The 14,585-nt window shown below is 43.1% G+C and overlaps 1 protein-coding gene and 1 long non-coding RNA gene across 3 annotated transcripts in view; one reads left to right on the top strand and one right to left on the bottom strand.

Annotated features, from left to right (window-relative positions):
• The window catches only part of dtx3la (deltex E3 ubiquitin ligase 3L a), a 29,954-nt gene extending 18,568 nt beyond the window's left edge, over positions 1-11,386 (top strand). For both annotated transcript variants that reach the window (XM_055022757.1, XM_055022756.1), the window contains exons 4-5: positions 9,524-9,738; positions 10,710-11,386. In XM_055022757.1, coding sequence (XP_054878732.1) covers positions 9,524-9,738; positions 10,710-10,785 — 291 coding nt within the window. In that variant the 3' untranslated portion in view covers positions 10,786-11,386. The remainder of the gene's footprint in view (positions 1-9,523; positions 9,739-10,709) is intronic.
• A 129-nt stretch (positions 11,387-11,515) lies between these two features.
• On the bottom strand, positions 11,516-12,048 carry LOC129353427 (uncharacterized). The gene is made up of 3 exons (XR_008605013.1): positions 11,928-12,048; positions 11,682-11,850; positions 11,516-11,605 (listed from the first exon to the last, which is right to left on the bottom strand). It is a non-coding gene; the product is annotated as an uncharacterized LOC129353427 (long non-coding RNA).
• Positions 12,049-14,585: the final 2,537 nt, after the last annotated feature.

Raw genomic sequence — 14,585 nt, 5'->3', positions numbered from 1 at the left:
GTGAAACCAAAAAAGAAAAAGATACTGCTAAAATTACTAACTAACATTCTTAGTATTATTAATGTGTGACCGAAACTGAAGTTATTCCAACATCACCTGCGTTATACGGAAGGGGATTTACATAAGTGTACATTATGGCTAGTCATCCTGACTTGAGTGATTTATGTGATGATTTGGACTTTAGACTGCCCCCAAGACAAAATGAGGCCAGACACAATACCCCCGACCTAGAACATAAAGTGCAAAGTCTAAAAGCAGAGGTGGACATGCTTCAACAATGTCTATATGAATCTTTGGATCTCCAGAAAAATATCCTGGAGCGTTGGACCCAACAAACTAGAGCCACCCCTGGAGTCCCAACTGCTCAAGTTACTCAACCTTTTCCTCAGGCGTCATCTACACCTTATGGGCCTAGTCTGCATACCAGGAAAAAAGAGCGGCACAACTCGACACCTGTCCCCACTCAGTCCACAAGGGCTCCATCTCAGACCCATCCGGATTCGCTGGAGTTAATTAATACTACCAGAGTCCTCGCTGCTGCTTTGCACCAAGCGAAATTAGAACCCACTGTGTTCAGTGATGATGGTTGTCTTCACCCAGAGGAATGGCTGCAGTCTGTGAATGCTTACAAAACCTCTTTGGATTTATCAGACACACAGATTCTCAGAGAACTACCACATTTTCTAGCAAAGGAACCAAGGAAGTGGTTTAGTGTTCTCAGCTCTCATGTGTCTACTTGGACTGAATTTTGTGAACTTTTCAGAAATGTGTTTTTACCTGCCGATAACCAGGAGCGCATTATGAGAAACATCTTGGACTGTTTCCAACATCCTGAAGAACCATTCCCAACATTTGCAGCCCATATGCTCAGTGAGTTCAAACGACTGAAGAATCCTCCATCTGAGCAGGAGCAGATTGACCTTATCTGTAAACATGCAGTAGAGAAGTACAGAGTGGCACTGTATGGAACACCTATCAAATCAGTAATTGATTTGGTGCTGCGTGCCCATGAGCTACATTCTGTTCTCGGCACACCCTACCACAGCCATCAAGAGTACAGATGAAAAATAGAAATGCTGGAGAACCATACTGTTTTAAATGCTCCATGCCTGGTGTTACATCCCGCACATGCCCGAACTGTTCCACTGAGTATCATGGAGCTCGAAATTCAGCAAGACCTGCCAGAGGGCACCCCCAAACTCCGCCCACAGATTATCAATCTGCAGAGCCAGAGAGTGCCAACGTGGAGAGAGAAACAAAACCAGCAGGCAGGAAGCCGGGAAACTTCAGGGGGGGGGAGAGTTTTTCACAGGGCCAACCCTTCCCCCAGTCAGTAACTCTGCCCTCACTGCCTATATCAGTCCCAAATTCGCCACCTATGCTCAATCACGTTGAAGATGGAGCGTCACAATCATCTTGGAACACTCCTTTCAGAGTTAAGGTGAATTTTAAAGGAACAGCTCTGAAGGCCACACTCGACACAGGTGCGTCGCTTTCAGCAATAAATGCAGACTTGATACCCGAAAAGACAAAAAATGTCTCATTAAAAAATCAGTGGCATTCCCCACCCATAAGACTGGCCAACGGCACCGACTGCAGTCCCTTAGGAGTGATTTGGTTGACCATTGGATTTATGGACAAATCAATCTACCACCGATTTGTTATAGTACAGAACCTGTCATCGCCCCTAGTTCTGGGGATGGACTTTATGACTCGCACTGCACTAACAATTCATGTCCCAACCAGAACAGTAATTATGGATGACAATCCCCCATTTCTGGATGAACCCTGTGAAAATGACTTTGTGGAGGCTGATCTTGAATGTGGAACAATGACTCTGCCGAACACTCCAAAGCTCTCCGTTAAAGAAAAAGTTGAAGATGCTAACTTAAATTCTGTGGAAAAAGAAGAACTGTTAAGGTTACTGGATACCTATGGTGATCTGTTTGATGGTCACCTAGGTCGCACTTCTCTAGCAGAACATGTCATCGTCACTGAAGACGCAAAGCCAGTTAACCTACCACCTTACCGCACCTCCCCAGCGAAAAAGCAAATAATTGAAGAACAAGTGCAAAATATGTTGACAAACAACATCATTGAACCTGCATCAGGACCATGGGCAGCTCCTGTGGTCATTGTGAACAACCCCCCCCGTGAGCCACGGTTCTGTGTTGACTTCAGGGGTTTGAATCAGTTAACTGTGAAGGACTCTTACCCACTCCCACGAGTGGATGAATCAATGGACTTTTTATCAAGAGGGAAGTTTCTGACAACTCTGGACCTTGCCCGAGGGTACTGGCAGGTCCCCATTGCTGAAGAGGCTAAACCAAAAACTGCTTTCATCACACATTGTGGCCTGTTTCAATTCAAAGTCCTTCCGTTCGGCTTATGTAATGCCCCTGCAACTTTTCAACGACTTATGAATAATGTTCTGGCTGGCCTGATTTATAAGTCGTGTGCAGTGTATCTGGATGATATCGTTGTCGCATCACCAACTTTCGAGCAGCATCTCCTTGACCTAGAGGAGGTCCTTTGCAGGCTCAAATCTGCTGGCCTCTCATTGAAACTGAGTAAATGCCAATTCTGCCTTACTGAACTCACCTTCCTCGGCTACCGTGTTACACCATTGGGCATTCATCCCGACCCTGACAAGGTGAGAGCGGTAACTGAGTTTAAAGTGCCAACCACGACAAAACAGGTGCGACAGTTCCTTGGCTTAACAGGTTACTACCGCCGCTTTGTGCAAAACTATGCCAATCATGCAGAACCCCTCTTCGCACTCACCAAGAAAGATGTGCCGTTCAGCTGGAGTGACGGGTGCCAAACAGCTGTGGACTTTCTAAAACATTCCATAACTTCGGCACCAGTCCTACAGTTCCCAGATTTTACGCGTCCGTTCTTCATCCACACTGATGCTTGTGATGCTGGACTGGGAGCAGCATTGATGCAGAAGGGTGAGGATGGCAAGGATGTAGCTGTGGCTTTTGCTAGCCGCGCGCTGCATAAGTCAGAAAAGCCCTACTCGACTCCAGAAAAAGAATGTCTGGCTGTTATATGGGCATTGGAACATTTCCGTCCCTATGTCGAAGGTCTGCATGTAACTATTTACACCGACCACAGCAGCCTCAAGTGGTTGATGTCTCGACCCAATCCCTCCGGTAGGCTTGCCAGGTGGTCCCTACGCCTTCAAGACTTCGACTTCAGCATCATCCACAAACCCGGAGAACGTAATAAGGTGCCTGATGCTCTTTCACGTAACCCACTTCCAGAGGTGATTGCACCGATAGATATTCTTCCTCCCTATGCCATGATTGGAAGCATGGATCTTCGTGCTCTGCCTTCTGTGATTGTGTCTGGTCGTCCTCATGTTCGTCAGTTGCAGCTGGAGGACCCAGTCACAGGCACCTTGCTCCGTCAACTCGAAAATGACCAAGAGGGTGAGGGGACTAATTTAGATCTGCAAAAGTACATTGTACAAGATGGACTCTTATATTTCATTGATCCGAAAACAAGGTGTGATCTTCACCCACTCAAGCAGATTAAACTTTTTGCTCCTTCTTCACTCCGTGGTCATCTGCTCAAGTATTACCACGATCATCCTACGGCTGGACATCTGGGCACTGCAAAAACTCTGGCACGTTTGAGTCTCAGATTCTTCTGGCCAAACATGAACTCTGATGTAAAGAAATATGTGGTGTCATGTTGTTCATGCCAAATCAATAAGCCATCCCAAAGAAAACCAGCAGGTCTGATGGTCCCAATCCAACCACAGAGACCATGGGAGTACACTGGTGTGGACTACATTGGCCCACTACCACGCACACAAAGGGGAAATTCATATATTCTTGTTTTCATTGACTATTTCTCCAAATGGATTGAAGTGAGTGCTGTCAGGGAAGCAACAGCTCAAGTTGCCGCAAATAAGTTCATCACCGACGTATTTGCCAGACATGGTTCTCCATCATACCTTATTTCAGACAGGGGAACACCTTTCATCAGTGACCTGTTTGAGCATGTTGTGTCAACACTTGGAACTGAACACAGACTGACAACTGCCTACCATCCTCAAACTAACGCAACTGAACGGGTGAACCGCACTTTGAAAACAGCCATTCGAGCTTATATTGAGGATAAGCACACTTCCTGGGACAAATATCTTCCCCAGATCTGTTTCGCTCTGCGTACTGCGCCCCACGAGAGTACGGGCTTGAGCCCATCAATGATGCTATATGGACGAGAGTTGGACACTCCCTTGGACCTCATCACTCAGCCGTCGTGGGAAGGAATGGACGATCCGGGAACTTCTTACTCAGATCACCTGAGGGCCTCAATTCAAGATGCTCACGACCATGCTCATACCGCTCTCGCAGAAAGTCATTCAAGACGAAAGCATTACTATGATCTAAGACGGCGCCCAGTCTCTTTTAAAGTTGGAGATTTGGTCAGAGCAAAATCTCATCCAAAGTCAGATGCAGCATCTAACTTTTCAGCAAAGCTGGCACCTCTCTACACGGGTCCCTACCGTATCTACAAAAGGATGTCTGATGTGAACTATGGTCTGACCAGAGCTGACACTGGAGAGAAGGCTGGAGTCTTTCATGTTGCAAATCTTCAACCATTCTACACCTGGGCAACAGCTTCCTCTGACAAACGCGCGAAGCAACAAGCTTCTGCTGTTTGGGACCCAGAGCCTGCCTGTGACGTTGTCGACACTGTTGTTCTCTCTAGCGACGTCCCAGCTGAAACTGACTTTGACTATGCTGACACTGCTTTAGGGACAGATGTTACCGGTTCACCCCCTGCTAATAATGGGTGTGCTGCCAGTGTTCCTTATAACTTTAGACCAAGGCGTATTCCAAGGGTCACCACTGACTGATCGGTCAATACGTGGACCAACCCTTTTCATACCTCCAGGTTTGACCTGAAGTGACCTTGTTAGCATTCTATGGTTCTCTGTGTTCACTGGTGTTATGTGACTGTTACTTAAGTTTTATATGGGTCATGTTTAAATGGTTCTCACATATTGTGCTAATTGTTCTAGCATGTGCAAAAACAAAACAAAAAGTACAAAACGGGAATTCATTTTGCAGTTGTCCTGAATGCCTTAAGTTTATTTTCATTTTGCCGTATTTGTCCAAACAGACATTCCATTTGTTGGAAACTGTTATATATGTCATGTATATTCCCTGTCTTCTTTTAACAGCTTGTCCATGTATGGCGGCTTGTTAAGTCTCAACTGTACCCTTGCTATGTTTGGCTGAGGGCAGCCATTTTTTGACCAGGGGGGAATATGTAACAGCTGTAATTGTGTAGTGTCTCTTTAAGATACTGTAGTATTGCTGATGATGTCACAAGTATGCGACTCAGTTTCTCTGTAGAGAACGAGGGAAGGACATGCTACAGCAGCGAGACATGTTAGCTTCCTAACTCTTAGTGACGCTACTGGTTGTGAGAACCCTGCTCCTTTTCATGTTTGATAACATAGCAGCTGTTCAACCGGGCTTTGTAAGGTTGGTGAAGAGAGTTTATTAAAGGACAACACTGTGGAATTCCCAGTACCAGTGTGGTTGTGGGTGTTTAACCGTCCTGATGAGTCTGCCGTCTCCTCTTCACTCTTAAACACAACCCAAGCGTTACAAAACCCACTACAGTAGTATCATCTGTGAACTTTAGAACCATTTTATAGGAGTGGATGGCTACACAGCTATGGATGAACAGTGCATAAAGAACCTGAAAAAGTACACAGCCATGTGGTGGGCCTGTATTCCAAACTAGGGTGGAAGATGTTCAGTCCTCTATTCTCACAACTTGAGAAGGACCCTGATCCAAAGATACATTGATGATGAAAGTCCCAGGTCTTGGAGCTTCATTATCAGCTTCTCCGTGAAAATGGTATTAAATGTTAAGCTGAAGTCAACGTAGAGCATCCTAACATAAGTGTCAGGATTCTCCAGGGGTGTAGTGCAATGCAGACAGCATCCTCTGTGGATCAGCTGGCCCAATTGAAGGTGATCACCATGAGCAGGCTGATGGTGATTGCGGCGTGGCATTCCCTCCCGAGCAGGATGAAGCATCAGTCAATAATAACCAAGCTATTTCCGTGGCGGCCACTGGCACCCACTTCTGTGAGGACCTTCCGGAGCTGGGTTCCGGGACCTCTGGGCCTGACTCCATTGCCTCCCAGGAGGATACAGGGGATACTATGACTGATGCTTTCATGTCTGACAGTGGATGGCAGGGCCCTGGCAACCATACAGGAAGCCCCCAGGGTTGGCTTGGGGCAGATGCCAGTTGTGAAACTGGGCATTGCCGGTCTTATTATTCCGCCTGAAGAGGCTTTGCGGCCCAATGTTCATTGTCCGCGGCCTCAGTGCCGTATTACCGCGGCCTCAGTGCCGTATTACCAATGACCTTCTCAGCAAGGCCTATGACTCTGGGGTGCCTATGGGCTGGAATGGGAACTCTCTTTCCCATCTTATGCTGACCATGTCTTCCTCTTTGGAATCTGTTCCACTGGATCATTCCACCTAAGGCCTGGTTGATGCATCTCTGCAGGCCTTTGGTCTTATGGCCAATGTTCCCTCTAAGCTGCGCGCCTGCGCCATCGCGCACTGCTCACATATTCTCAGCGCACAAGAAAATCTATGTAGCGCATAAAATAAAGTCCAACGTAAAGTGGACATTGAGCTCAAACATCAGTTTTGACTATGGACCGATAAAAAAATTTTCCGTACTACTTTGCGATCGAACTCAGTGAGTGACAGGAATCCAGCCAATGATACGATACGGTTCACTTTCGCTACGTGGGTTACGTGCCTTGGTCATATGCGCCATGCAGGTGAGAATAGTGCGGTAGAGTTAAGAAACGTGAAAGCCATCACCTTATCATGTCTAGTGGGACATCCACTCACCAAGCCAAAGTTAAAAAAAAAGAAATGCACTTCTTCTAAGATCAAATGGAATCAAATCAAATGAAAGGAATGGTCTGCATTTGATATTGAAATGTTGAGTTCAGATTTTTGACTATGGTTAAGCAGACATTTGTACACTGGCAAAGAAGTATGAGGCCATTCTCCTCCACCCACAGATTATGGAGGCCATTAACAGTCAATATGCTGAATTCAAGAACATAAAGCAAGAAGCAGACTGACCATCAACCTGGGCTAAGTGTACAACCACTGGAGAAGTGAGAAGGGCAGACGTGAAAAAAACTGTAATTAAATATTTTACAAGAATTTATACTGCATCACAAGCTACAGAAAACATTTCATTGTGCAAAATGTGAATGTTTTAATCTGAACAAACATTTATGTCTGAAAGGTGTAATGTCTCATTTCTCACCCTGGCTGAAGCAGAACTCTTACTTATAGCATGCATCTCATGAACAGCAATGTTTTTTTTCTTTTTTTTATTTTAATTGAGCAAATCACTTAAATTAAAAGCAAACGAATGAAAATTGCTGATGTAATTGGATTTTTTTAATAAGCCATGCAACTTTCTATGATCCCAGATTTATGATACTTGTGTGTGGCCACGCCGTGTACACTGATGATGCTCACAGTGGTCCTCAGTGTGCCCAGGAAGCTTGTGTGTACGCCCAGACACATGAAACATTAGAGGGAACATTGCTTATGGCAAGGGAATTTGTTCGCGTATTCTCCACACTGGTTCACGCTCGCTGAGAGGTCTGGTTGGTGCAGTCGCCACTTACTGAGCCTTGTAGGAGAACCCTTCGGGTCTTGCCTGTAGTTCTGGAAAAACTTTTTGGCTCTTTAGCACTGGATGCCTTGGACCATACAGGTCAGGGCTCTCAAACAAGGCAGCAGCTGGGAGGGCTACACATACCAGTTAGCACTTAGGCAGCTGCAGGTCCTTCTTGGAGGTCCTTGCACCCATCTCCTTCTTTCATTAAGCCCCAGGGTCTGGTGCCAGGTCAGAGATCAGGTCCAAAGACCTTATCTGGCCCTGGCCCCAGCTCGAGACCAAGCTTGGGCCAGATCAATGAGCCCATTTCAAGCGGTGCAGTCTGGCTGGCATCCTCCCAGGCCTTCAAAGAGCCAGGAGCCCCGTAGTTCATGTCCTAGGGCCGGTGGTCAGTTATTTTACCCTGGTACAGCTCGGCTGCTGAGCTGCCCACACCCTGGATTTGTGGGTGTTGTCTGCCCTGTTCTGAGGGTACCGCCCCATTGACAGTTTTTTTGTTTTGCTTTTCAAGGGAGACACTTCCAGTTCAGGGTCCTCCCATTCGAACTTTCGCTGTCTCCCAGGGTGTTAACCCAATGTGTCGCAGCGGCCCTCTCTCCTCTGTAGGCACAAGGATTAAGGGTCCTCCTGTATCTGGAAAACTGGCTCATTTGTGCCGTGACACAGGATCAGATGATTCGAGACACTCAGTTAGTGCTCCATCATGTGGGATGCTTGGGCTTGCAGGTGAACATGGAGAAAAGCAGTCTGACTCCCTCACAGGAACTGGTGCAGTGTTCAGTCTCTGACATACTGACCTTTCTGCAGGCATTACTGGATCAGGAACAGTCTCTGTCTACCTTGAAAAAGTATGTGGCTGCTTTTTTCTGTTGGCATGTTGGGCTGAATAGTTGCCTCTGCCCACTGGCAGAGGCAAGGATGGTGTACTGTTTTTAAGAGGTGTTTGGCATTTGTGCCAACACAAACCTCCTTGTGGCACCGGTGTGGGACCTTTCTCTGGTGCTTGAGGTTCTTTGGTCTCTCCTATTTGGGCCCTTGGCATCTGCGGACCTCAAATGGATCTCACAGAAGATGACGTTCCTTTTGGGGATGGTTTCTGCAAAGCTTGTGGGGGAATTACAGGTTCTCTCAATAGTGAGCCCTGCTGCCTGTGGAATCCTTATAGCTGTTATACTGTGGCCCAGTGACACCTTTATTCCTAAGGTGTCACTGGCAGCAGGCACTACCCAAGCCCTTCATCTTGCCCGGTTTGACACCTGATGCTCCTCTGAACCACTGTTTGTGCCCTTGAGGCATATATCAATGCTACGGCATTCTTCCGAAGGACAAATAGCTTTGTGAGACTTTCTTCACATAACCTTTCAAGCTGTGGGGCTAGTTTCCGTCAGCCATTGCCCACCTATGAACTTTGTGGACGGAACAAAGCCACTGTTTTTGTGGGTGAAGAGAAGACTTAAGTTTATATCTGCATGGACATTATGAAAATTCAAGACTGATAAAAATTATTGTGTGGATGATTTTATTTTTTTGTGTCTGTAAAGAAAAAATAATAATTCTTTGCATGATACACCTTTAAAGTGTATGGTGTTTGTATGATCAATTATAAAAACATACCAGGGTGAAGAAACTACAAATCCCAGCTGTAGGGAGGGATACCTGGCTGACCCCTCTTTAAAATAAAATACATAAACCTTGTAAACTATCACAACAGGGTAACTCCTCCACGCAGATTCTTCAGACTAGCCATTAGCAATTAGCAAACATCTGGTGGAACTTCACATCCACTGACTGCTTTTCTCCATTTCTATTCTAACTCAAGGAGAAACACCCCCACCCTGGCCAGCCATATGCACAGACACAGGTGTGTACGTACCTCCCTGAAAACCATGAGGGGCGGACTGTCGGCACTTTGCTGGAGAAGGTCTTCAACCAGCAGCTTTTGTTTATCATTGCTACCAATGAAAGTGGAGAAGATGTTATCACACCAGCCTCTGTTCCACTAAAAATACAACATGAAGAAGAAGGAAGCATAATGTAAGTCAGCATTATTGAGTCAATATCAGACAATGTTGACCACGTTAATGACAAAAAAGCAATAACTTTTTTATTTTTAACTTAAAGAAAACGTGAAGTGAATAAGAAGGTTTGTTGAACTGTTAAAGAACTGCCAAATATCCAAATGTTGAATTCTGCTGAATTTCCATTAATCCACAGAAATCAGACAAGATATGAGGAAAAGATCTGTGGTCCTCTTCAACTGTGGTGAATCACAGGGTCAGATCACTAGACGATAAAGTTCCACATTGACTGTTCATATAGTTAGATGCGAGTGTAAGCACCATGAGAGTGTCCAGCCATCAAATCAAAGGAAGGAGACAGGTTGAAGGAGATGCATTCAGGTCATTGTACATGTGAAGTACTAAGTATCCAGTGCACATCATCATGTTGGTGTTATTCAACAAAAAGAACTGCTATACTTTGCAATATAGATGGCATTGGAAATATATCTTCCAGTAAATGAAACTGACATCAAGCTGTGTGTAAGCAAGCAAACTAGAAATGTGATTCAGTTCCACCCAGTTTTGTTAGGAGGAAGGAACCAAAATCCTAGCAAACTGTTGGGAGAAACTTGTGAAAGGAAACTCTAAATTATTCAGTTTAAAATTCATCCCTAAGGAAAGTAAACTTAAAAAAATATTGAGGTATTTCTGAAAATAAGTAGAAAGTTTTGGTTTTATAAAAATTATATGTAAAAATCTGGTTTTAAATCTATATTCTCATAAAGCTAATGTGATCATGTGCAAAAACATGGTTCTGTCACACTAGATCTATTCAGTTCTGAAAGATAAAGTTACTGAAATTTAGTCTGTGATGTAGCAACTTTCTTTTTAATTATTTTTGTCTTCCACAGATTCAGCAGCTGAAAAAAACATCACATTTGTGATTTACTGAATATGTGCATACAGCAAAAGCATGCAATTAACCTTGTCCTTATGATGTTTCAGTGATGGCTACCTTGATGCAAACTACCTGAAGACATTGAGTAAAGTACTGAAAAGTAAAGGCTCAAGTAAGAGTTGATGAGATTCCCTTTACTGCTGATGATTGAAGTCACAGGCTCCTGTTTAAAGCAAATACATCTATATAAGGATTGGCTACAATATTTCCAATTTTTGAATAATTAAAAAATTAGTAACATGTTTATGAAATGTTTGATGTATTCTGCATGGGAGGCTTGAATAAAAATATGGTTATATGTCCAAACAGAAAAGATTATATATATGTATATATTACATATATTACATATTATGTATATATTACATATATGTATGTTTTTTTGTTTCCAAGTGTTTGTAGTGTATCAGAAGCATCTCCAAAGATGCTAAGACATTGTTCGTCTCTTTCCTGTCTTTGTTTCCATCTGAAACTCTACTAAGTCACATGGAATCTAATGAATGTAAGTTGGGAGATTAACGCATATACAAATAAATTATTTATTAAAGTTTTTTTTTTTTTTTGCCATAATGTCAATGCTGTGTGTCAATGACTCAGCGCAATCTGCTTAGACAGACTTTTTAAATTACTTTGAATAATTAGTTGAGCATATTACACTGTTTTCTAATTTGGATCAAGTTTGGAATGCATGTGACTGAATTTAAATTGCATAAATAAAGGTTTTCAGTATTAGCTGCATGATGTGTTGACAAATTTATTTTCAGACTGACAGGAATCATAAAGTCAAAGAGTTATATTGTCATGTTGGATTTGAGTTTCTTTACCCACATGCAGGTTTAGACATCAGACCGGAAGGTTTTGATTCAAAGATTTATTTACAGTTATTATTGAATATGTTGAGCCTAAGTTGTCCTCTGGGATCGGGAGCGGCTGGGCGGCTCAGGTACTGCTTGGAGAGGGGAGAGGTTAGTAGGAGCGGGAGTGAGAGGATCTTGACAGGGAAGTGGAGGGAAATGGCTTACAGTTCATCTGATGGAGGATTGCCGAGGAGGAGGTAGGATCCGTTGGTGCAAAGGCTCCGAGAAGGTTGCGGGCTCAGGCGGCAGACGAGAGCGTTAGTCCGGTGGGCAATCGGTGTCAGTGTTCGGGTGGGCGTGGTTCCTAGCTGGGTCCAGGCAGAGCATCCAAAATCTGAGAAAAACAATACAAAGATTAACTTAGACCTTGGTCAACGTGAAGCTTGGCAAAACCTTGGGATTGACTCTGACCAACAAGTGGGACCATCGAGCGATGAATGGCTGCTCCACCGCTTCTTAAGAATCCTGCAGCCGATTTCAGAAATCCGCTTCAGGTGCGTCAGCCTGTCAGAACGCTCCCACGAAGATCGTCTATTCGGAGGAGCACTCACACCAACTTGAATCCTAACATATATATGTTTGCTTTTTCTCATAAGACTATACAAGCTATTAAGAAAAGTGGTTGACATTCAGTACAGCGTGTGATTGAAAAGTGTAGAATTTTTACAAAAAGTTGAAATTTGGTAAAACCTATTCACACATCCCTGCTTTTGGATGTGTGTGACGTTAGGTTCTGAGTTTTTCTGAACACTTCACCTGAATTTTGACCTAGAGGGGAAAAAAAGTTTATATTTTGATATTTTTAAATGGAATTTATCTGGAAAGATTGTGTCTTTCAGCTAAAATGACTGTGTGCGTGTGTGTGTGTGTGTGTGTGTGTGTGTGTGTGTGTGTGTGTGTGTGTGTGGTTAAGGTGGAGTGCGGTTAAGGTGGAGTGCATGCTACTTTTTCCACTTTTCATCTGGAGCTCTTGTCTCTGTAGAGCAGGCTGAGGTTATGAACTGTCCCTGGAGCTAAAAACAATACCACAGGCTTGTGCTTTACTGATGCTTGTGTCATGGTGAAGATAAATGTGACAGTCTGTCTGACCTGCTGGTTGTGAACATATGAATCTTTGTTTTGTGAGTGTGTATGTGGCTGGGTTGTCTATGAAAGAAAGACACAAACTTTCCAAGAAAAAATGGTTCAAAAGGCTTCAGAGGTCTCTCAAATCATATTATATGTTATTGTTACTGCTGGGTCCTGGCTGTAATTCAGTTTGAAGAGAACATCCAGCCTGCATTAAACTGTGAAAATTCATTATTGGCTATATGGACCAATAAACAGCAAGGGTTCTGGTAGGGGGTTCAGGTAGAAGAGAAAAATGAAACCAATAAATCAAAATAATATTTGCCTGCAACTTCTGCTATAACAGGCATGCAGTGTAGTGTCTGGTAGGGTCATAAAGGTGCAGTTTGTCTTACTACATTGTGAGGTTCTAGATGTGTCTCATTGGTACATGCAATAAGGTAACAATCACTGCTCTCGTTCAGAAAACAATGTTTTTATTGGTTCATGTTAAGTGAACTTATGTTAATGGAAACTGAGGAGCTGAAGAGGAGGAGCTACAATAAATTCTGTGAATTCTGTTAGAGCTGTAATGTAACACTGGTGATTGTCTAGTATTAATACAATATACTGTATGTCTTACCAAGCTCTTTGTCCCTGTTATCAAGCTGCTGTACTTCTGTACAGCATTTGATCATCATCTCATGATGCATTAAATTTCACTTGGGATTATAGATCATATGTATCAAAACACATCTAAAATGATAGAATCAAATTGTGTTATGAACATAAACACAACCTTATTCAACACATATTCCATAACAAATTTGTACTGCTGAATATTTGGTATATAACATATTAAAATACAGATTAATAAGCCTTCAGCAACTTCCACATAGGACACTTTCTAAGAGGACATTAATATCAAATCCGGTTGTTTAATTGCTATTGAAATAAGAATATTGTTCTTTAGTTTCCTAAAGAACTGATGTGGAAGTACTTTCTATATGATGTTAGTTCTTAGCAGTATTGCCTCAGGCAGTGAAGGAACCACAGCTACACACATTGTCAGACCAGAAGTTAACTTCTGTGGAGAGAAAAAAGAAGTATACAGTTATCAGTTGAAATAACATACATCAAATGATAATAAAACAACAATAATAATAATATTAATAATAATAATAGTAGTAGTAGTACTGTTTATAAAGACAATTCAAACAGTTCTAACCAATTACAAGGAGATAAAAATATAAATAAAATAGGCCAGTTTAAAAACATGACTGTTAGGTGAATGGAGTCAAGACCAGATCTGAGACCAAGAGGCAGAAATGTTGACAAATATTTTAGAACATTGATCCACACAAAATACAAAAACAAATGGAAAAACAGTCAATTGCTCAATCAAACCTATGTGTCCCTTACCTTACCCATAGTGGGGTCACGAAGGCTGCTGGTGCCTATCGCCAAAGGTCGACGGCTGAGAGGTGGGGTCATCCTGGACAGGTCGCCTGTCCATTGCAGGGCAACACAGAGACAGACAAGACAAACACTCACACCTAAGGAGTATTTAGAGAGACCAATTAACCTAACAGTCATTTTTCTGGGCTGTGGGAGGAAACCAGAGTTCACACAGAGAACCCATACATTCACACCATGCTCTGATATCAGTCCTGACAGCTCATATCAGAAGGCCTGGTGCCCTGTGTCCTGTAAAATCTAATTTGTTCACCTTACTTAAAAAAATATACAAACTCATTGCCTAAAAAACATTCAGCAAAGTAAGTGGGCAGCAGGTGTGACGGTGGCATCAGCTGTTCATTCAAGTAGAGTGAGTTGGAGACTTTTCAGCTATATATTCCAAGTAACTTACAAAAAGTGTTGATAGTAATTTGATGAAAACTGATAAAAGTCAACTTACTATTTTCAGTTAAATACAATTTTGCATTTATATTGCAGCAGTGGTTTCTGAATGGTAAATAGATGGAGTCGAGTGGACCGAGTTGAGCTTTTTACCCTGCACAC

This window comes from Poeciliopsis prolifica, unplaced genomic scaffold (genome assembly GCF_027474105.1).
Source record: "Poeciliopsis prolifica strain line A6 unplaced genomic scaffold, Auburn_PproV2 SCAFFOLD090, whole genome shotgun sequence".
Lineage (NCBI taxonomy): Eukaryota > Metazoa > Chordata > Actinopteri > Cyprinodontiformes > Poeciliidae > Poeciliopsis > Poeciliopsis prolifica.
The sequence above is the reverse complement of the archived record's forward strand: the minus strand, read 5'-3'. Positions and strand labels throughout refer to the sequence as shown.